This window comes from Panthera tigris, chromosome D4 (genome assembly GCF_018350195.1).
Source record: "Panthera tigris isolate Pti1 chromosome D4, P.tigris_Pti1_mat1.1, whole genome shotgun sequence".
Taxonomy (NCBI): Eukaryota; Metazoa; Chordata; class Mammalia; order Carnivora; family Felidae; genus Panthera; species Panthera tigris.
This window is the reverse complement of record NC_056672.1, coordinates 86,071,063-86,092,259: the sequence shown is the minus strand read 5'-3', so window position 1 is coordinate 86,092,259 and position 21,197 is coordinate 86,071,063. Positions and strand designations below refer to the sequence as shown.

At 48.3% G+C, this 21,197-nt stretch overlaps 2 protein-coding genes across 3 annotated transcripts; both read right to left on the bottom strand.

The window, feature by feature from the left end:
* Positions 1-3,560: 3,560 nt before the first annotated feature.
* Positions 3,561-7,434, bottom strand: LOC102969530 (neutrophil gelatinase-associated lipocalin-like). Of its 2 annotated transcripts, none has more exons than XM_015543051.2 (7): positions 7,297-7,434; positions 6,649-6,785; positions 5,185-5,264; positions 4,923-5,042; positions 4,601-4,702; positions 3,877-3,907; positions 3,561-3,754 (listed from the first exon to the last, which is right to left on the bottom strand). In XM_015543051.2, the coding sequence occupies exons 1-6, from the start codon at positions 7,432-7,434 to the stop codon at positions 3,888-3,890; spliced, it is 597 nt and encodes a 198-aa protein (XP_015398537.2). In that variant the 3' UTR covers positions 3,561-3,754; positions 3,877-3,887. The 2 variants fall into 2 exon arrangements, with proteins under 2 accessions (XP_015398537.2, XP_007094519.2); XM_007094457.3 differs by having other exon boundaries at positions 3,561-3,701.
* A 9,388-nt stretch (positions 7,435-16,822) lies between these two features.
* On the bottom strand, positions 16,823-20,778 carry LOC102969811 (neutrophil gelatinase-associated lipocalin-like). The gene is made up of 7 exons (XM_007094458.3): positions 20,539-20,778; positions 19,883-20,019; positions 18,418-18,497; positions 18,155-18,274; positions 17,834-17,935; positions 17,146-17,176; positions 16,823-16,972 (listed from the first exon to the last, which is right to left on the bottom strand). Exons 1-6 carry the CDS (start codon positions 20,674-20,676, stop codon positions 17,157-17,159), a joined length of 597 nt encoding a protein of 198 aa, XP_007094520.1. The 5' UTR covers positions 20,677-20,778; the 3' UTR covers positions 16,823-16,972; positions 17,146-17,156.
* Between the last annotated feature and the right edge of the window lie 419 nt (positions 20,779-21,197).

Here is a 21,197-nt window from a genome sequence, read left to right as displayed (position 1 = left end):
TCACTGGCAGCACTGGGAGACAGTGGGTTTGTAATTGGCTCTAAGCATTAACCTGTATTTTTCTTGTTTCTATAAAAGTACCTCCTATTAATGACATGCTGGCTTACTAAACAAAACAGAGTCAATATAATGAGTATACTCCACCTGTACACAGTTGAGGCCTTAAATGACTCTCAAAATAACATTATATTACTAAATATTAAATAAGTCAAATACAGAAATCAGTTCTACAAAACAGAATAGCATTAGATGTTTTAAGTGCTGCACAAGGTGGAACTTAAACTCTCATAACAACAAAATGGTGTGTATACATTCTGGACTACTTCAAAATATTTCTGGATTTCCAACTGACATGAATACTCAAATTGGTGGATTAAACGATCCCTCTCTTACCTTAGCAATTGGTTAAGCTCTTGGTCTGGAGGATTTTTGTTAGCTACCAAAGGACCTTTCATTTGAGCTAATCTGTCTAGTTATTCTACTTATGTTTTGCTGTTTTTCCCCAGGTCTCTCTGCCTGGTGCCAAGATTCCAGCACTACAATAGCTTCAAGCCAAGAGATGATCCTTTCTACTCAAGGATGTTCATACACGTTGTCCACCTTGGGTTCAGCTGCCTCACCTTAGCTGCCCTATATGTTTCCTGATGGACCAATATTGACCCACAGGTAGGGACAACTCTATGCCCCTACTCAGCAGGATGAAGCTATAGAAGATGAGACCTTTTTCCTACAACAACCTTAAAGACTTAAGGGTCAAAGTTGTTCAGGGGGGACATGATGAGTCAGGGTGGGGCAAGCTGAGGGCAAAACAGGCTGGCACATCCTCCCCTCCCTCCAGGTAGAATATGTGTATTATTCAAACATTCCTGGCTACACAAGAACAAAGGAAAGGCATCTAAGTGCTTGCCATGGTGATGTGGGAAACTAAGGCAAAAAAAATTAAATCCCTTTACTGCCATCACCCCATTGACAAGTTCTTGAAACCAGCAGAGTGAACTCCCTCTTCAATCTCTGCTGCTTCAATGATGACATTTTGCTAGGAGCAAAGAGAACCTTAGCTCAACATTATCCCAACCTTGAGGATACTGTAAGTCTACTTCCTTTCTCACAACTGCCCCAAGATATATGCTGGCAATCATACTCCAAGCTTATAGCCCCCAATATGCATCTGAAGGGTCTCACCAATGAGGTTTTATTCAATGGTAATAAGTGGTGTTTCCTTAGCAACAGCGAGCCCCTCAAGGTCCTGAAAATCTTGCTTCCAAAATAACTTAGAGACTTTATCCCTGACCCCCTCCCAACCTGAGGGTATATAATCAGTTACCCATCACAACCCCAGTGCAGCTCTTCCTGCCCCTGGGTCCTGTCCCTGTGCTTTAATAAAATCACCTCTTTGCATGAAAAACTTCTTCCAGAAATTTTTCTTGGCCATTGGCTTTGGACCACCGCACCAATCTCCAAAACTTCATCAGTATACATTCTACATTATCACACAAAATTTCTGGATTTCTAACTGACCTGAACACTCAAATTAGTGCTTTAAGCAATCCTTCTTTTCCTTTCATGATTGGTTCAACTTGTGAACTTGAAGATTTTCATCAATTACCAAAGGACTTTTATTTGGGCTGTTCTTTCTTGTTATTCTAATTACATTTGGCTGTTTTCTCCCATGTCTCTCTGCCTTGTGACAAGACTCCATCACTACAATAACTTCAAACCAACAGATGATCCTTTCTTCTTTTTAAAAATTTTTTAAATGTTTATTTTTGAGAGAGAGAGACAGAGCTCAAGAGGGGAAGGGCCAGAGAGAGAGAGAGACAGACACACACAGAATCCGAAGCAGGCTCCAGGCTCCGAGCTGTCAGCACAGAGCCTGATGTGGGGCTCGAACTCACAAACTGTGAGATTGAAAGGGCGGGCCTACACCGGCCGACTCCATCTTGTTCTGTGTCCTTCACCTTGACCACACCTCCTCCCCTTGAGTAACCCCCCTCCCCCACCTGCCTAACAGCACTCGGACCCTTCCCCAGCCAATCGGCTGAGGCCACAGCCATTACCTCACCAACTGTCCCTAGGCCCCAATAAAACCTTTGTCCCTTTGAAACTCGCTCTCTCTCCTGTATCTCACCGCTGGTTCGGTGCAGGTAGGGGATTGAGCTCGAGCTAGCTCGAATAAAGGCTCTTTTGCTTTTGCATTGGACTCAGCTCCCTAGTGGTCTTTGGGGATCACGAATTCTGGGCATAACAAGATCATGACCTAAACTGAAGTTGGATGCTTAACTGACTGAGCCACCTAGGCGCCCCTACAGATGATCCTTTCTACTCAAGGAGGTTCGTACTCATTGTCCACCTTGGATGCAGCTGCATCTGCCTTCTGTAACTCTTTTATATGTTCCCCAACTGATCAATATTGACTCATAGGTAGGGACATCTCTATTCCCTTACTGAGCAAGAAGAAGCTACAGAAGATGAAACCTTCCACCTCCAACTACCTTAAAGGTGTAACAGTCAAAACTGTTTATGGGGGATAGGATGAGGGAGCATAAGACAAGCTGAGGGCAAAGTACAAGCTAGCATTACCCCCTCCACCCCAGGTGGGATGTGTGTGACATTTCTCAGGCACTCCTGGCTGCCCAAGAACAAAGGAAAGGAAAGAAAACAAATGGTTAACTGATAGAGATCCCAGTCATGCAGGACATGAGTCTCCATCAGTTTACAAATATCTTAGTAAATTAGAAGAAAAAGGCAATCTTATCAATAGCCTAATCTCTAGAAACCTATAGACTCAGTTTCCTGGAGCCCCCACATCACCCCTCATAGTAACATGGGGAAGAAAGGCAGGAAGGAAATGGCAGGTAATGTTAATTTCCTGATACCCTGCAGCCCATTGACAGATACTTGAGGCTGGCAGAGAAGAACATTTCTCAAGGAACTCCTTACTGTCTTAATGCTAATGCTTTGCTAGGGGAAAAAGTACCTTAGCTGGACAGTAGCTAGGTGCCCAGTATTCTGTAAATCTTCTTTAGCATATGAAAATCTCTTAGAAAACTTCCCTTGACTTTACCTCTTCCAACGCCAGAGTATATAAGCAGTCACTCTTCATAACCCCAGTGCAGCTCTTTCTACCCATGGATCCTGTCCCTGTGCTTTAAAAAATCCTATTTTTTGCACCAAAGATGTCTTCAAGAATACTTTCTTGGCCCTTGGCTCAGGACCCCCCCAATTACCCCCAAAACTTCATTTCTGGTGAAGTAGGGTGACATAACCTCACACCTGGCCCTCGCTGGGCCTCTGCCATTGACCTGCTGCAGGTGGCTGAACATGGGGGTGAGATGTGCCCCATCAGTGTGCTAGGAGGCAGGGGCAAGTGAGGGCAGCTGTTGGTTTGAGGCTGGGCCTGGAGTTGGGAGGTAGAAGTGTTCAGTCGGAGTCAGACTCTGCTTCTGTGGCCCCCATCCCTTGCTGGGGACCACAATTCCTGGGAGAGATGCTAATAGGAGCCTGCCCTATGTTCTTTAACCTCTCAGAGGGCCCAGAGGTCAAGGAGCACAGACTGGCACCATGGGATATGTGTTTATTTAGCAAACAAGGAGGGGTTCCATTAGTAGGGCAGCCTGGGGAGCAGCTGGTGGGCTGTGCAGTGAGAAGGGTCCCCTGGCTCTCTCAGTGCTGTCCAGGCTGTTGGGGACATCTAGGCGGAGCTGTGGGCAGAGGCTGGTGTGAGGGGGATGGGCTGGAGAGAGCCAGAGGGCACCTGAGAAGGAGTCAAGGGAATAGAGAGGGCAGCAGTGCTGGGCAGGTGGGACGAAGGCAGACTTGGGACCCCCTCCCAGATGCACCCTGGTTCCCACCAGCCCCCACTCCAGCCATACTTACCGCACGCTTGCTCACTTATCCATGCACTGATCTATGGGGGACAGAATAGTCAACATGGGCAGGGGTATATGTGTGCTATCCCTGACCTCCAGGGCCCCTACACTGCCCCTCAGCTGCCTTGGGCCCCAGGCTGGACCAGCCACAGAAGCTCTGGAGTTCCCTTTGTGGATGGTACAGCAGAGGGCTAGATGATGGGGCAGAGACTTGGGGAGAGGCCTGAGGACAAGCACACCTGAGTGACACCTGTTCTCCAAAGGAGGCAGGTGAGGCCCAGCCACAGTTCTGATTGGGCACCAAGCCTTCTGCCTGTTTACCTGCTGAGTCCTGACAGACCCTCAGCCTTGAGGAGGTACCTACCCAGGCCAGGCTGCCTGAAGACAAGGGTGCCTCCCAAGTCAGTGGTAAGTCAGCCCCAGGACAAAGGTGAGGTGACCCAGGACAAATATGCCTGGGTGGAGGGGGAGGTGACCAACCAAGGAGACTGAGGAAACATGGCCCCAGTGCTGAAATTCTCATGTGGGCAGGCACAAGCTTGTGTGAAGGAGGAACACTTGGGGCCCAGAACCCTGGATGTGGCAGGGTCTTCCTGAGCCCAAAGTGGCTCCTGGGACTCCAGTGACTGCAACAGGGGCCTGGGTCACTCCCCTCCCCACTTTACTAGTGAGGAAACATCAGACCTGGACAGTCCCCATATGTTCTTCTCCTTTCCCCAGCTGGTGATTACCGTTGGGGATAGGGAAGATGATGTGCTCATCAGTGAGGCCTAGGGTTTTGACAAAGTTGATGAAGATTTCCTTCAGCACAGGTCGCAGCTCCTTGGTCCTCCCTGTGGCCAAGATGTCTGGTGAGTGGCTGGTGAAAGCTCCATAAATATTGTGGAATATATGAAAGACACCTCAGACCCCTTCCCCCTGAGGGGTTCTGTGGAAAGACCACTCTCCCACCTCCCTGGGCTTGGAGTGAAGGGCAACTTGGAGGCTGGGTGCGATGGGCCTCTTCTCCCCCAGCATGGCCAAGAGCAAGGTCCCAGAAGGGTTAAGACCCACCATAGAGGGTGATCTTGAAGAACTCCTGGTTTTTGTAAACTTTCTCGAAGAACACCATGGCAAACTGGTTGTAGTCTGTGGCCACCACTCGGACAGTGTAGCTCTTGGTTCCAATGTAACCTGTATGGTGGATGGTGAGTGATCAGCCTGCTCTAGCCAGGCAGAGGGAGCTATTGCTTCCTTCCCAGCCTCCACAGGATGGCGTCTGTGTGGAGGGGCAGGGAGGTCCGTGCCTCAGAGACCCACCCAACTCAGGACTCACGCTCGATGTTGCCCAGGGTGAATTGGCCTGGATGAGAACATGGGACAAAAGTTCTGATCCAGTAGTCACAGGCCTTTTTCCTGTGGAAGCAAGAGATGGGTGGATAAGAGGGTGACAGCCCACACTGCCATAGCAGGAGGCACACAACCCACCCTGCATATGGCCCTGGCTCTTCCCAACTGAGCCCACCCTCTCTGTCCCTGCCTATTCTGCACTGAGACTCCTGACCTGCCTAGACTCTCCCCCAGCACCTACTCTCCCTCCTTCTTCGGGGCTGTTTCCCCTTGGTGGCCTTCCCTCCATACTCAACCCCCAACCTGAGGCATTTGTCCCCTATTCTTTTTTTTTTTTTTTTTTTTTTTTTTTTTTTTTTTACTTTTTTAAGATGTTCTTTAATTTTTGAGAGAGAAAGAGAGAGACAGAGCACGACCAGGGGAGGGGCAGAGAGACAGGAAGACACAGAATACAAAGGAGTCTCCAGGCTCTGAGCAGTCAGCACAGAGCCCGACCAGGGTTCTAACTCAAAAACTGCAAGATCATGACTTAATGCAAAGTCAGATGTCCAACCAACTGAGCAACCCAGGTGCCCCTGTCCCCTATTCTTATCTTGCAACTTCTCACTGTAACCTTGCCAGGGGAATCACCACCGAGGCTACAGTCTGCTGGATGCCAAAGACTCCTTTAGCTGTTGGGCCAACATCTGGTCCCCTGGCACTCCAGAGCCGATCTCCCAACACCTGCCCTTCTTCGGATCTTCAATGACAGATGTTCTAGCCCCATACCCAAGTGCCAAATCCAAAAACCCAGAGGAGCTGGGTAAGCCTTGCCTCCCCTCTCTAGGCCCTAATCTGCCCCGCTCTGGTCATCTCCCACCTATGACTGATCAGCCTCCTGGGCTGCACACCATCATTCCTCTTCCTGCTGCAGCCACACCCACTCCTCACCAGTACCTGAGGCCCCCACCACTGTGGTCACCACCCCTCTCCAGACCGCTCATCAGCTCCTGCTCAGGGCAACCATACAATGGCTTGCTGTTTCTTTAAGAGGTGGCTATCTCTGTCTCAGTCCAGCAGTCCTGCCACGAAGGTCCCAGGCCTCCTTCTGACACAGGTTGGTTCCTCAAAGCCCAGCCCACAGTCCACCTCCCTGGAAGCCCTTGAGAACATCCTAGGTGGATCTAGTGACCCTCCTCCCATTCTAGGTCACCCCTGTTCTCTTTATCTTGTGTCCTGATGTCTGTCTGTGTCCATCCCCAGGATTGTCTTCTGTCTGTGCTGAAGTGACCACAAAATGTTGATCCAGTGAATGAGAGAAAGTTAAATGCAGACATCCAGTACCCAGTGGTAGGATGAATGATCATCTTTCAGTTTTGGTCACCCCTCGGCTATATCATCAGTCTGCATCTTGGACCCCCACCACAGCCCTCTAGGCCCCCCATGCTTCCTAGTTGCTGGTAGCTCTCACCAGACCACGGTAGAGGTGACATTGTAGCTGTTGTCTTCTTTCAGCTCGTAGGTGGTGGTGTACATCTTAAACTGGCTGTGTTTTTCTTTATTAATTTCATTCCCTGCCAATCCTATGATGTACCATTTTCCCTGGAACTACAATGGGAGCTGATGATAGACAGAACCAAGAGCAGCCCTAGGGGTCCCTCCTGCTCCATCCCTGCAAGCACCTCCAGGCAGCCTGGGCCTCAACCAGAAGCCCCTCTAACTGGGCTACAGGGACATACACATACAGGCTGTGCTGATGAAGCCAGCAGGAGCTGGAGCCATCAGGCCAGGTGGGAGCACTGAGTGTGTCAGGGAAAAGGTGACCCTTGGCAAGTGGACAGCTCGCTTCCCTGAGCCTCAGTTTCCTCATCATGTAGAGGGCCTGAAGATGTTCCCACCTGGCATGGACTGGGGATTATGGAAGAGAGTGTGGACGAGGGGAGTCTGCTGAGCTGACCCTCTTATCAGCAAGGTTGGGTGTGAATGGGAACATGGGGTGTGCCTTCCATCAGAGCACCCGAGGGCAGACTGAGCTAAAGCCTGGCCCATCCTGCCTCTCCTCCCCTCTGTTCACACTCTTCCTGGGACCTCCCTGCAGCTGCCGCTCCAGGCTTCTTACCTTCTCATTCTGGAAGTCAGGCTGCAGAGGGATCCTGTGCAGAGGTGGGGCTGGGATCAGGTTTGGAGTGGAATCCTGGGCCTGGGTCTGCAGGGCCCCCAGCAGGACAAGGCCCAGCCACAGGAGACCTAGGGCCATGACTTCAGGGCTGAGGAAGGTGGCACCACTCCAGATATTCCCTGAAAGAGGAGACGAGTGAGGAGGCTTCTGGGGGATGCTATTTATGGTCTCTGTGGCCAATGGCTCACCCCAGGGTGGAGCGACTTATCCTTTGCCAAATCCTGAAGGGTGAGGCAATTGCCAGCAGCTCGTGCTGAGGATCATGGCAAACTCTCTGCCCTTTCCCTTAGGTCAAGATTATGCAAGATGAAGGGCAGGAAGGTCCATGAGGCTGGAGGATGCATTCCCCATGTCTCCACATCTCTGGCAAGGACACTGATTCCCTCCACACTCTCTTCCCTCTGGTTAGCACTGTGTGTGGTCATTGATCTCTGATATGGACCAGTTGTCATCTCTGACCTCCAGGAGCCTCTCAGCTGGGGCCCAAGTGCAGGGTGGGCTACATGTGGTGGGGTCCCCTTGTTGTACCTGATGAAAGCAGAGAATGCCTTGTGCCAACAGAGCCCATGCTGCTTTGTGGTCTTCCAAAGGGACAGGGAAAGGGGTGCAGCTGAAAGTTGACATTCTTCGTAGGGAAGGACAGAGTGTACCCTATGCTCTTCATGAAGCCCAGATCCTGGCCCTCCCAGGGACCCACACCAGGCCTTGACAAGGGTGAAAAACCCTTCCCCTCCCCCTACCACCGAAGGTCTACTGGGCAATGTTTGTGATGAGGGAGGATAAGGCAAGTGGAGGGCAAAGCACATGCTAGCATGCCCCTCCCCCCAGGGGATATGTGTGACATTCCTCAGGTACTCCTGACTACCTGAGAACAAAGGAAAGGAAAGAAAACAAATGATTAAGTGATAGACATCACAGTCCTGCAGGATGTGAGTCCCCATCAGTTTACCTATGTCACAGTAAATTAGGAGAAAAAGGGAATCTTATCAATAGCCTGATCCTCAGAAACCCATACTCAGTTTCCTGGACACCCAACATCACCCTCCCACCTCCCTTGTGATATGGGGAACAAAGGCAAGAAGGAAATGGCAGATGGCATTAAATTTCATTATGAACTGCAACCCATTGATAAATACTTGAGGCAAATATGGAGTATAATATTTCTCCAGAAATTCTCTACTGTATTTATGGTAATGCTTTGCTAGAGGAGAAAACAACCTTAGCTTGACAATAGCTAGGCCTCCAGTAATGTGTGAGTCTTGAGTATATGAAAATCTCTTTACAAACTTCCTGTTAACTTTATCTCCCCAACCCCAATGTATATAACCAGTCACTCTTCACAATCCCAGTGCAGCTCTTTCTCCCAAGAGTCCTGTCCCCATGCTTTAATAAAACCACCTTTTGTGCACCAAAGATGTCTCAAGAATTCTTTCATGGCTGTCAGATCCAAAGCCCCACCATTCCAAAGACACAACATTCCCACGTTAAGTCAGTCTCTCCCCTCATCCATGCCCCATTGGTAGGGTGGATCCAGACCTCAGCTAACCCTAAGGACTTGGCCCCTTCTGTGGGCCCAGTAGACAGAAACCCCAAGCTGGGCATGGCAGCCACAAATGAGACAGCTTGACAGAGCAGATAGCTGAGGCTATAGTCCCAGATCTATCCTGGTGGGGGACAATGGGAGACATGCATCTGCATGTGTGAAAAGTGATGGTGGCTGGGGCCCAAGGGGGGGGGTCTCTACCCTGCCACTCTGGACACCAGGTACCTTGGGTCACAGTGAGTGCTAGGACTCAGCCTCATTTTTGGGAAACCACTGATACCATCTGCCATCTTTGGCCATAGTCTTCAACTGTGGAGCCCAGGGGCTAGGCCTGGGCCCCCGAAAAGTGTTCCTGCCATGGCTGATCCCAGCTTTGTCCTGGAGGGAAGCAGTTTCCGCATGGGGGATTAGCTGTCCATGGGAGGCCTGATGAGTCCCAGCCCCCGGGCAGTGTCTCCTAGATGTCACCACGAGAGTCAGAGCTGTCAAATGCCTGATCTGAGGCTGACCTTAGGTTCTCCCTGGCCTCAGATGAGACTCGCAGAGACCTCATGGTCTCTTCCACCTGCTTCTGGGGAACCAGCTCCCCTAGCCTGGCCTTTGGGTGGTGGGCTCTGAGTGAAGCGACTCTGGGTGAAGAGGGATCATCAGGCAAGCTGAGGGCTATATATAAGCTAGAAACCTCTCTGCCATGGTGGGATATGTGTGACATTCCTCTGGCTGCCCAAGAACAAAGGGAAGGAAAGAAAACAAATGGTTAACTGATAGAGATCATAGTCATACAGCACATGAGTCTCCATCAATTTACAAATATCTTAGTAAGTTAGAAGAAAAAGGCAATTTATCAATAGTCTAACCTCCAGAAGCCCATAGACTCAATTTCCTGGAGCCCCTATTAAGACCCTAACCTCCATGGTGATGTGGGGAAGAAAGGCAAGAAGGAAATGGCAGGTAAAATTAAGTTTCTGGTACTCTGTAGCCCAGTGACAAATACTTGAGGAAAATACAGAGCACAACATTTCTCCAGGAACCCCTACCATTCCTAATGTTAATGCCTTACTAGAGGTAAAACAACCTAGGTTTGACAATAGCAAGGCCTCAAGTATCTTAGGAGTCCTCATTAGCATGTCAATGTCCTTCTGGAGGCCTCTCTCCAGTTCGTCATTACTTCCCCCAAATTCATAGTATATAACCAGTCACTCTTCATAACCTCAGTGCAGCTCTTTCTGCACACGGGTCCTGTCCTCGTGCTTTAATAAAATCACTTTTTTTTTTTTTGCACCAAAGTTGTCTTCAGTAATTCTTTCTTGTCTGTTGCTCTGGAACCCACCACCCACCCCACTCTAAAACCTCATTTTTTGGCGCCAATGTGGGGGTCTGAGTCCTTTAATCTGGTCCCTGAGCTTTGGTGCAAACTTGGTGAGTACTTTCTCTTTTCTTCCTTTACTCTTATTTTAGGAATTTCAAGGAGTATGATCTTATTGCAACACTTTCCTGTTCATTGCTCAGTCTGTAATCCTCTAGCTCGTGGTTACTCTATGGGGGAGGAGAAAGCCTGCCTTTTGGCTGGAAGTGAATACTCAGGCCAGAATGGTAAAAAAGACCCAGAGTCTTGTGCCCTCTCTTTATTCCTGTTCTTATACATAGTTGTCTGTGTTGGACACGGGACAGCCACCTAAGTGACTAGCACAGATGCAAATCTTAAGACTCCTGTGTGAGGTTTCCTCCTCATTGGTCTAAAGTGATCCCATCTACATCCCTGATCTAGCCACTTCTGGCTGTAGGCCCTCCCCTGGAAACCCATAGAACTAGTAACTGATTGAATTTAAACACAACTGGGGACCATTTCCTAGGAAGTTGGCTGAAAGACTGTATGTGTTGGCATGTAGATTAGATCATGATGGGTTTCTGCCGTCACTGTTTTCAGTCAATGTTCCTTATTAACTACTACTTAAAGTACAAAATTGGGCAATTCCCCTTTGTAATACTTTTCCAGTGTTTTCCATGAGTTAAAACTTGTGGTTTCTTCAGCCTTCTCAGCAAGGTCCATCTGCTGACACCTATTTGTAGCCTAGGATGCAATGGGAAAGTGGGGGGATGCCAGTATCCCTCCTACAGAGGCCCTTAGGGGCTGGTTGGTGATCATAGCAATTTTGTTCAAGGTATGCCTTGGGTCACTTTGACACCTCAGGAACTTCTGATATATCCTGCACGTGGGATGCCATCTGGGAGGTGGGGGTGATTTTCGTTTTAATGGACCGTCTCTGCTTTTCTCTCTCTAGAAAGAGGATGGGAGCTTCTCATCAGTCCCCAAACTCTCCCTTGGGATGCCTTTTCAACCCACTGGAAACAATTTGGGTTGCAAAATTTAGGAAAGGACTGATGTCCCATAACATTGCATGACCTTAGTAGAATCTAGCAGTTAGATTTCTTCTGCAGAAAACAGGGTCAATGGACGGAGGTACCTGAGGTCTAGGCCTTCACAGCTTTAAGGACCCGAACCAAAAGGCCTCTTATAGAATGTATTTTCCCAAATGTGTGTGGCTAGTAAACTCCCTCCTGGCATAGTGGATGTCCTAACAGGCCTCCTGATGGAACTCAGGTGCTAGAAGAAACACAGACAATCCCTGACAAAGGGCATGCTGACTCTTTCTCTCTGTTCCTCCACCTAATAGATGTGGGAGGCTCTCCCTCACTCATTTCCTGACTTAATGACTATATGTGGAGCCAACTGTGGTTAGTCTACCTTGGGCAAGGACTTAAAAAATATTCCCTTTAGGCAAATATTCCCTTTAGGCAGCTGCCTAAAGTCCCTTTGTTTCGGGGAAACCCCCTGTCTTCTCTAGCCTGACATAGATTCCTTTATTTCCACTTTGGTGGAAAACAAACAAACAAACATGGGGTCTCCTCTTTTAGAGCTGACAAGGTTTAGAACCAGGAATTGTCTTTCTCTGCTGTTCTGGCACTTTACCTCTTCTTCCCCCCTCTCCCCTTCTTCCTGTTTCTGCATCACCTTCCATGGGATGTACATAACTGGCTTCTATACCACCCTCCCACCCTTGATGTCAAGGAGCAATGAGCACCCCCTTGGATCGCCCACTTCAGATTGCCCCACTGGTGTCCCAGGTAAAATGTGACAATGGGGAACAAATTGTCCTTTAAGCAAACGCAGGTGGAATGTTGTTTGTGGTTAAGCTTATTTAAGTTTGTTGGTTTAACTAAGACAGACATGTGTTATGAGTTATCAGAATTAAATATAAAACTTTTTTTTCTACCAATGTTTCCTAAAGGTCAAATGAACTCATGTTGTCTCTGTTGCAACTTGTTAGCAACAAGATGACTTAAAATAAAGGGTAATTTTGTGTATCTCAAAGTTTTCATGGATGATTGTTAAGATAGCTTTCAAAGTTTGGTAATCTGACACTTGGATAAACGGGATTGAATTCATTGGATATCTAGGTCTTTTCCAAATAGAATGGAGTGCTAAAGCATTGATTACTGAATGTAGATTTGTGCTTTTGACTTCTTATTGCAGAGAAACTAAGAACATTTGGGTCTATTGGAAAACATGGTTTGTGATTAATTGATTCATAAATTTGCCTTCTAAAGATTCTGGTGTAACAGTTTACAGTTGGGTATACTTAGTCTCTGCTGGAGACTAACGTTTCTAAGAGTCAAAATTCTGCTAAACATAATGAGGACTGATGGAAATAAGAATAGCAACTGTATATGTAAAAAAGTAGGAATGTGTAAAAAAGAGAGAAAAAAGGAAATAAATTTTTTATTGCAGGTAAAAGAAAATAGTTTTGTCCTAAATGAGACTGGTTTGGAGAAAAAAGGCTTGGGGAAAAATCTGAATGAAACAGAAAGTTGTAGAAGGTTCATGAAGGGAAATCTTTGGAAAGGAATTTTACATGTGGTTGGATAGACTAAGTTGCAAAGAATGGATTTTTAAAAGTACACTTGTATAAGGTTGAAATTCTGCTTTTCTCTCTGTTAAAAGACAATTTTTTTTGGATTGTTAGGCTCTTGATAAAATAATGTACAAAGGATTGTTTTCTCTTTTGACTTCTGGGAAAACGACAGCTGTAGGTTATGTCTTTATCAGGTCTTTGACCACTTAGTTAAAACTTCTCACTGTTAAAGGACCTAGATTTTGCTAACAACAATATAAGCCTACATATTTGCTTTTGGAATCTCTTATTGACATCTTGGTTAAATAAATACTTTAAAGCATTAAGATTTGTAATGATCGGAATCCCATTTCAAATGTGCTCTATCACTTTCTAAGGTTTAACAAATGACCCAGGATTTCAATTGTAAAGAAAGTCTTTTTGATCAAGGAGGACTTTTTATTCGGTATGTTAAGCGAAGACCCTGTTAAATCGTCATAAACTTTAGGTGATATTGTTTGGGTAAATGCTGGAACTGTTCAAATGTATGTGCAATTCCTAAATCTCTAAATGAATATGCAAAACATATCCTTCTTAAACCTGATCTGACAGTTACTAGAAACCCAACCCATATAAACACAAAACACCTGGTTTATTTAAAGATTTAAAGTCCAATACAACAGGGGATTTAACTCCAAAATGAAAGAGCCCCTACTGGGTCATATCATGTACTTCTACTGCAAAAAAATTTAGAGGGGCACACTTCATGTGCTCTTATATCTAAAATAAAACCTGTACCCTCTACAGGGGAAATCAATGAGCAAACTAATGTGCCTTTTTATTCCTGTGAACCTGTGGAAAATCTCAAACTTCTCTTAGGATGGTTGTACCTTTCTTTTTCATCTTCCTTTCTCAATTTCTACTAACAGTTCCTTCTTACAATGGGCCTTTCACAAGGATCACCACAGACATTTGAGTTACAAACCAGAAAGATCAATCTGATTTCTACTGCCTGCTCCCACAAGCATTCAAACCTAACATGTAAAATTCGTGCTGGCAGCACTGGGAGACACTGGGTTTGTAATCTGCTCTAAGCATTAACCTGCATTTTTCTTGTTTCTATAAAAGTATCTCTTATTAATTACCTGCTGGCTTACTAAACAAAACTAATACACCACCTGTTACACAGTTAAGGCCTTAAATGACTCTCAAAATAACATTATATTATAAACACTAAAATAACCCAAATGGATAAAACACTTCTACAAAACACACAGAATGGTGTTAGATGTTTTAAGTGCTGCACAAGGTGGAACTTATATTCTCATAAGAACAAAACGGTGTGTATAAATTCTGGAGTACTTCAAAAATATTTCTGGATTTCTAACTAACATGAATACTCAAACTGTCACATTAAATAACCCCTCTTTTTCCTTTAGTGATTGGTTAAACTCTTGGGCTGGAGGATTTTTGTTAGCTACCATAGGACTTTTCACTTGAGCTAAGCTTTCTAGTTATTCTACTTATGTTTTGCTGTTTTCTCCCATGTCTCTCTGCCTGGTACCAAGACTCCATCACTACAATAACTTCAAGCCAAGAGATGATCCTTTCTACTCACGGAGGTTAATACACATTATCCACCTTGGGTTCAGCTGTCTCACCTTAATTACCATTTTTGTTCTCTGACAGGCCAATACTGACCCATAGGTAGGGATGACTCTATGCCCCCACTCAGCAGGAAGAAGCTACAAAAAATGAGACCTTCTACCTTCAACAACCTTAAATATTTAAGGTCAAAATTGCTCAGGGGGGATACGATGAGGAAGTGTGGGGCAAGCTGAGGGCAAAACAGGCTGGCACATCCTCCTCTACCACCACCCCAAGTAGAATATGTGTGATATTCAAAGACTTCTGAGGGCTCAAGAACAGAGAAAAGGTGTTTAAGTGCTTGCCATGGTGATGGGGGAGTAAGACAAATGAAAAATTAAATGCCTTTACTGCATTTACAAGTCCTTGAAACCAGCAGAGTGACCTCCCTCTAGGATCTCAGCTGCTTCGATGATGACACTTTGCTAGGGGCAAAGAGAACCTTAGCTCAACCTTATCCCAACCTTGAGGGTCCTGTAAGTCTACTTCCTTCTCTCAACTGCCCCAAGATATATGCTGGCAATCATATTCCAAGCTTATGGCCCCTGATATGCATCTGAAGAGTCTCATGATTGAAATTTTATTCAATGGTGATAAGTGGCATTTGCTACCAACAGTGAGCCCCCCTCAAATTCCTGGAAACCTTGCTTCCAAAATACCTTAGAGACTTACTCTATTCCTGACCCCCTTCCAACCTAAGGGTATATAATCAGTTAAACATCACAACCCCAATGCAGGTCTTCCTGCCCATTGGTCCTGTCCCTGTGCTTTAACAAAATCAATTTTTTTCCCACCAACGACGTCTTCCATAAATCTTTCTTGGCCGTCGTCTCAGGACCATCCCACCAACACCCCAAAACTTCATCAGTATACATTCTAGACTATCGCACAAATATTTCTGGATTTCTAAATTACCAGGATACTCAAATTGGTGCTTTAAAGAATTCCTCCGTTCCTTTCATGATTGGTTAAACTCCTGGACTTGAGGATTTCCATCAATTACCAAAGGGCATTTATTTGGGCTGTTCTTGTTATTCTAATTACATTTGGCTGTTTTCTCCCCTGTCTCTCTGCCTGGTGACAAGACTCCATCACTACAATAACTTCAAGCCAACAAATGATCTTTTCTACTCAAGGAGGTTCATATTCATTGTCCATCTTAGACCCAGCTGTCTCTGCCTTCTGTAACTCTTCTATATGTTCCCCAACTGATCAATATTGACTCATAGGTAGGGACATCTCTATTCCCTTACTGAGCAAGAAGAAGCTACAGAAGATGAAACCTTCCACCTCCAACTACCTTAAAGATGTAAGGGTCAGAATTGTTTATGGGGGATATGATGAGGGAGCATAAGACAAGCTGAGGGCAAAGTACAAGCTAGCATTACCCCTCCCCACTCCAGGTGGGATGTGTGTGACATTTCTCAGGCACTCCTGGCTGCCCAAGAACAAAGGAAAGGAAAGAAAACAAATGGTTAACTGATAGAGATCACAGTCATGTAGGAAATGACTCCCCATCAGTTTACAAATATCTTAGTAAATTAAAAGAAACAGGCAATCTTATCAATAGTCTAACAACCAGAAACCTATAGACTCAGTTTCCTGGAGTCCCAACATCACCCCTCATAGTATTTTGGGGGAAGAAAGGCAAGAAGGAAATGTCAGGTAACATTAAATTTCCTGATACCCTGCAGCTTATTGACAAATACTTGAGGCTGGCAGAGAAGAACATTTCACCAGGAACTCCCTACTGTCTTAATATTGATGTTTGCTAGAGGGAAAAAACCTCAGCTTGACAACAGCTAGGTCTCCAGTATTCTGTAAATCTTCTTTATCATATGAAAATCTCCAAAAACTTCCCTTGACTTTACCTCCTCCAAAGCCAGAGTATATAACCAGACACTCTTCACAACCCCAGAGCAGCTCTTTCTGCCCATGGGTCCTGCCCCGTACTTTAATAAAATCACTTTTTTTGCACCAAAACATCTTTAAGAATTCTTTCTCTGTCCTTTGCTCCAGACCCTGCACCATAGCCCTAAAACTTCATCACTGGTGAAGTGGGGGTGACAGCACATTGACCCCCCAACCCTCTCCAGCTGCCTGGCCCTGGCTGGGCCTTTGCCATTGGGCTTGCTGCAGATGGCTGGACGTGAGTGTGAGATGTGCCCCCTCAGTATGCTAGGAGGCAGGGGCAAGTGAGGGCAGCTGCTGGTCTGGGGCTGGTCCTGGAGTTGGGAGCTAGAAGTATTCAGTCAGAGCTGGACACTGCTTCTGTGGCCTCCATCCCTTGCTGGGGACCACGTTTCCTGGGAGTGATGCTAATAGGAGACTGCCCTTTGATTTTTTTCCCTCTCAGAGAGCCCAGAGGTCAAGGAGCACAGAGTGAGGACCAGGGGACATGTGTTTATTTAGCAAGAAGGGAGGGGGTTCATGAGCAGGTCAGCCTGGGGAGCAGCTGGTGGGCTGTGCATTGAGAAGGGTCTCCTGGCTCTCTCAGTGGTGTCCAGGTTGGTGGTGACAGCTGGGCACTGCCCTGGGCAGAGGTCAACGTGAAGAGGATGTGGTGGAGAGAGCCAGAGGGCACCAGAGAGGGAGTCAGGGCAATAAAGAGGACAGCAGTGCTGGGAAGGTTGGACAAAGGCAGACCTGGGACCCCCTCCCAGCTGCACCCTGGCTCCCATCAGCCCCCACTCCAACCATACTTACCACACACTTGCTCACTCATCCATGCACTCATCTGTGTGGGACAGAGTGGTCAGCATGGGAGGGGGTGTGTGTGGGATCCCTGACCTCCAGGACCCCTGCACTGCCCCTGGGCTACCCTGGGCCTCAGCCTAGTCTAGCCACAGAAGCTCTGGGGGTTCCCTTCGTGGATGGTACAGCAGAAGGCTGGATGATGGAGCAGGGACTGGGGGAGAGGCCTGAGGACAAGCAGACCTGGGTGACACCCGTTCTTCAAAGGAGGAAGGTGAGGCCCAGCCAAGTTCCTGCTTGGGCACCAAGCCTTCTGCCTGTTTACCTGCTGAGTCCTGACAGACCCTCAGGCTTTGGGAAGCACCTGCCCAGGCCAGGCTGCCTGAAGACAAGGGCTCCTCCCAAGTAGGTAGTGAGGCAGCCCCAGGGCAAAGGGGGAGGTGGCCAGGCAAGGAGACTGAGGAAGCTTCACCCCATGCCTGCAATTCTCATGTGGGCAGGCCCAAGCTAGGGTGAGGGAGGAACACTAGGGGCCCAGAACCCTGATTGTGGCAGGGTCTTCCTGAAACCAAAGTGGATCCTGAGACTCCAGTGACCATGGCAGGGGTCTGCATCCCTCCTCTCCCCCCTTCCATAGTGAGGCAACATCAGGCCTGGACAGTTCCCATACGGCCCTCTCCTCTCTCCACCTGGTGATTACCAATGGGGATAGCGAAGATTATGTGGTGATCTGTGAGGCCCAAGGATTTGGCGAAGGTGATGAAGTTTTCCTTCAGCTCAGGGGTCAGCATCTTGGTCCTCCCTGTGGCCAGGATGGCTGGTGAATGGCTGGTGAAAGCTCCATAAATATTGTGAAACCCATGAACCATGCCTCAGACCCCTTCCTCCTGAGGGGTTTTGTGGAAAGACCCCTCTCCTGCCTCCCAGATCTGGGGTGAAGGGCACATTGGGGGCTGGGTGTCACGGACCTCTTCTCCTCCAACATGACCAAGATCCTGGTTCCAGGAGGGGCAAGACTCACCATAAAGGGTGATCTTGAAGTACTCCTGGTGTTTGTAAATTTTCTTGAAGAACACCATGGCAAACTGGACGTAGTCTGTGGCTGCCACTCGTAAAATGTACCTCTGGATTCCAGTGTATCCTGTATGGTGGATGGTGAGATCTCAGTCTGCCCTAACTGGGCAGAGGGAGCTATTGATTCTTCTCCCGTCTCCACAGGATTGCTTCTGTGTGGGGTAACAGGGAGGTTCATGCCCCTGAGGACCCACCCCATTCAGGACTCACGCTCAATGTTGCCCAGGGTGAATTGGCCTCGCCACAAAGTTGGGATGAAAGTTCTGAGCCAGTGGTCACAGGTCTGGTTCCTGTGGAAGCAAAAGATGGGTGGGTGAGAGGGTGATAGCCCACCCTCCCACAGCAGTAGGCTTGCACCCCACCCCAGAGATGTGCCTGGCTGTTCCCCACTGACCCATCCCTGCCTGTCCTTGACTACTGTGCTCTTACCCACCTGACCTGCTCAGACTCTCCCTCCACACCTCCTGTCCTTCTTTCTTTGGAGCTGTTTCCCCTTGGTAGTCTTCCCACCATACTGTCCCCGCCAACCAAGGCATTTGTCCCCTATTCTTTTTTTTTTTTTTTTTTTTTTTAGATTTTCATTAGTTTTTGAGAGAGAGTGCACGTGCATGAGCAGGGAAGGGCAGAGAGAGGGGGAAACAGAATCCAAAGCAGGTTCCAGGCTCTGAGCTGTCAGCACAGAGTCCAACGTGGAGCTCAGACCCACAAGCCACGATCATGACCTGAGACAATGTCATACTCTTAAACAACTGAGCCACCCAGGCTCCCCTGTCCCCTATTCTTATCTTGTGGGCTCCTGCTTTAAACTCTCCTGGGGGAATCACCATTGAGACTCCAGTCTGCTGGATGCCAAGACTCCCTTAGCTGTTGGACCAAACCTAACCTCTCACCTGCATCCCATCTCCCCTGGCACCTCAGAGCCAATCTCTCCACACCTGCCCTTCTTCTGCTCCTTCCATGACAGAGGCTCTAGCCCCATCCCCAAGTGCCAGAGCCAGAAACCCAGGGGTGCTGCATAATCCTTGACTCCCCTCTCTAGGTCCTAATCTGCCCCTGATCTGGTCATCTTCCACCTATGACTGATCAGCCTCCTGGGCTGCACACCATCATTCCTCTTCCTGCTGCAGCCACACCCGCTCCTCACCAGTACCTGACACCCCCGCCACTGTGGTCACCCTCCTCTCCAGACCACTCATCAGCTCCTGCTCAGGGCAGCCATGCAATGGCCTGCTGTTTCTTGAAGTGGCTCTCTCTGACTCAGTCCAGCAGTCCTGCCACGAAGGTCCCAGGCCTCCTTCTGACGCAGGTTGGTTCCTCAAGGCCCATCCCACAGACCACCTCCCTGGAAGCTCTTGACAAAGCCCTAGGTGGGATTCTAGGCTGGATCCAGTGACCCTCCTCCCATTCTAAGACACCTATTCTTTCTTTCTCTTGTTTCCTGATGACAGTCTGTGTCCATCCGCAGAACTGTCGTGTGTCTGTGCTGAAGTGACCACGAAATGTTGATCTAGTGAATGAGAGAAGATATAAATACAGGGATCCAGTACCCAGCGGTAGGATGAATGATCATCTTTCAGCTTTGGTTGCCGCTCAGCTATGTCATCAGTCTGCCTCCTGGACCCCCACGGCAGCCCTATAGGCCCCCCATGTTCCTGTAGGAGGTGGTGGTACTCACCAGGCCAGGGTAGAGGTGGCATTGTAGCTGTTGTCTTCATTTAGCTCGTAAGTGGTGGAGTAAATCTTAAACTGGCCGTGTTTTTCTTTATTAAATTCATTCCCTGCCAGTCCTAAGACATACCATTTTCCCTGGAACTACAATGGGGGCTGATGATAGGCAGAGCCAGGAGCAGCCCCAGGGGGCCCTCCTGCTCCATCCCTGTAGGCATCTCTAGGCAGCCTAGGCTTCAACCAGAAGCCCCTCTAACTGGGCTGCTGGGACCCAGACTGGCCACACAGGCTGGGCTGAAGAAGCTAGCTGGAGCTGGAGCTATCTGGCCAGGGGAGAGCTCTTAGTGTGTCAGGGACAGGGTGACACTTGGCGAGTGGCCAGCTGGCATCCCTGAGCCTCAGTTTCTTCATCTTGTAGAGGCCCTGAAGATGATCCCATCTTGCATGGACTGCAGGGATTATGGAAGAGAGTGTGGACCAACATAGTTGTGTTCAGCTGACCCTCTTGTCAGCAAGGTTGGGTGGGGATGGGGTCATGGGGTGTGCCTTCCATCAGGGGACCCGAGGGTAGACTGAGCTAAAGCCTGAGCCCATCCTGCCTCTCCTCCCCTCTGTTCACACTCTTCTCAGGGCCTGCCTGCAGCTGCCCCTCGTGCCCCTTACCTGCTCATCCTGGAAGTCAGGCTGCAGAGGGACCCTGCGCAGAGGCGGGGCTGGGATCAGGTTTGGGGTGGAGTCCTGGGCCTGGGTCTGCAAGGCCCCCAGCAGGACAAGGCCCAGCCACAGGAGACCTAAGGCCATGACTTCAGGGCCAAGGAAGCTGGCACCACTCCGGATATCAGCTGAAAGAGGAGGTGAGTGAGGAGGCTTCTGGGGGGATGCTATTTATGGTCTCTGTGGCCAATGGCTCACCCCAGGGTGGAATGACTTATCCTTTACCAAATCCAGGAAGGGTGAGGCAATTGTCAGCAACTCATGCTGAAGATCATGGCAAGCTTTCTGCCCTTCCCCCAGGTCAGGATTATGCAAGATGAGGGGCAGGAAGGTCCAGGAGGCTGGAGGATGCCTTCCCCATATCTTCACATCTCTGGCAAGGACACTGAAACCCTCCACACTCTCTTCTCCCTGGTTAGTACTGTGTGAGGACAAGGGTCTCTGATCTGGACCGGCTGTCATCTCTGACCTCCAGAAGCCTCTCAGTTGGGGCCAAGTGCAGGGTGGGGTAACTGGGGTGGTACCCCTTTTTTGTATCTGATGAAAGCGGAGAATGCCTCATATCAACAGAGCCCATGCTGCTTTGTGGTTCTCCAAAGGGACAAGGA

What these genes read in the sequence shown, in the direction of transcription:
- LOC102969530 (XM_015543051.2), bottom strand. Translation starts at nt 7,434, where the DNA reads ATGGCCCTAGGTCTCCTGTGGCTGGGCCTTGTCCTGCTGGGGGCCCTG. An exon ending in CTGACTTCCAGAATGAGAAG is followed by an intron (nt 6,786 to 7,296) that starts GTAAGAAGCCTG and finishes CTCCCATTGTAG; the next exon opens with TTCCAGGGAAAATGGTACAT. An exon ending in CTTCAAGATCACCCTCTATG is followed by an intron (nt 4,703 to 4,922) that starts GTGGGTCTTAAC and finishes TCTTGGCCACAG; the next exon opens with GGAGGACCAAGGAGCTGCGA.
- LOC102969811 (XM_007094458.3), bottom strand. Translation starts at nt 20,676, where the DNA reads ATGGCCTTAGGTCTCCTGTGGCTGGGCCTTGTCCTGCTGGGGGCCTTG. An exon ending in CTGACTTCCAGGATGAGCAG is followed by an intron (nt 20,020 to 20,538) that starts GTAAGGGGCACG and finishes CCCCCATTGTAG; the next exon opens with TTCCAGGGAAAATGGTATGT. An exon ending in CTTCAAGATCACCCTTTATG is followed by an intron (nt 17,936 to 18,154) that starts GTGAGTCTTGCC and finishes TCCTGGCCACAG; the next exon opens with GGAGGACCAAGATGCTGACC.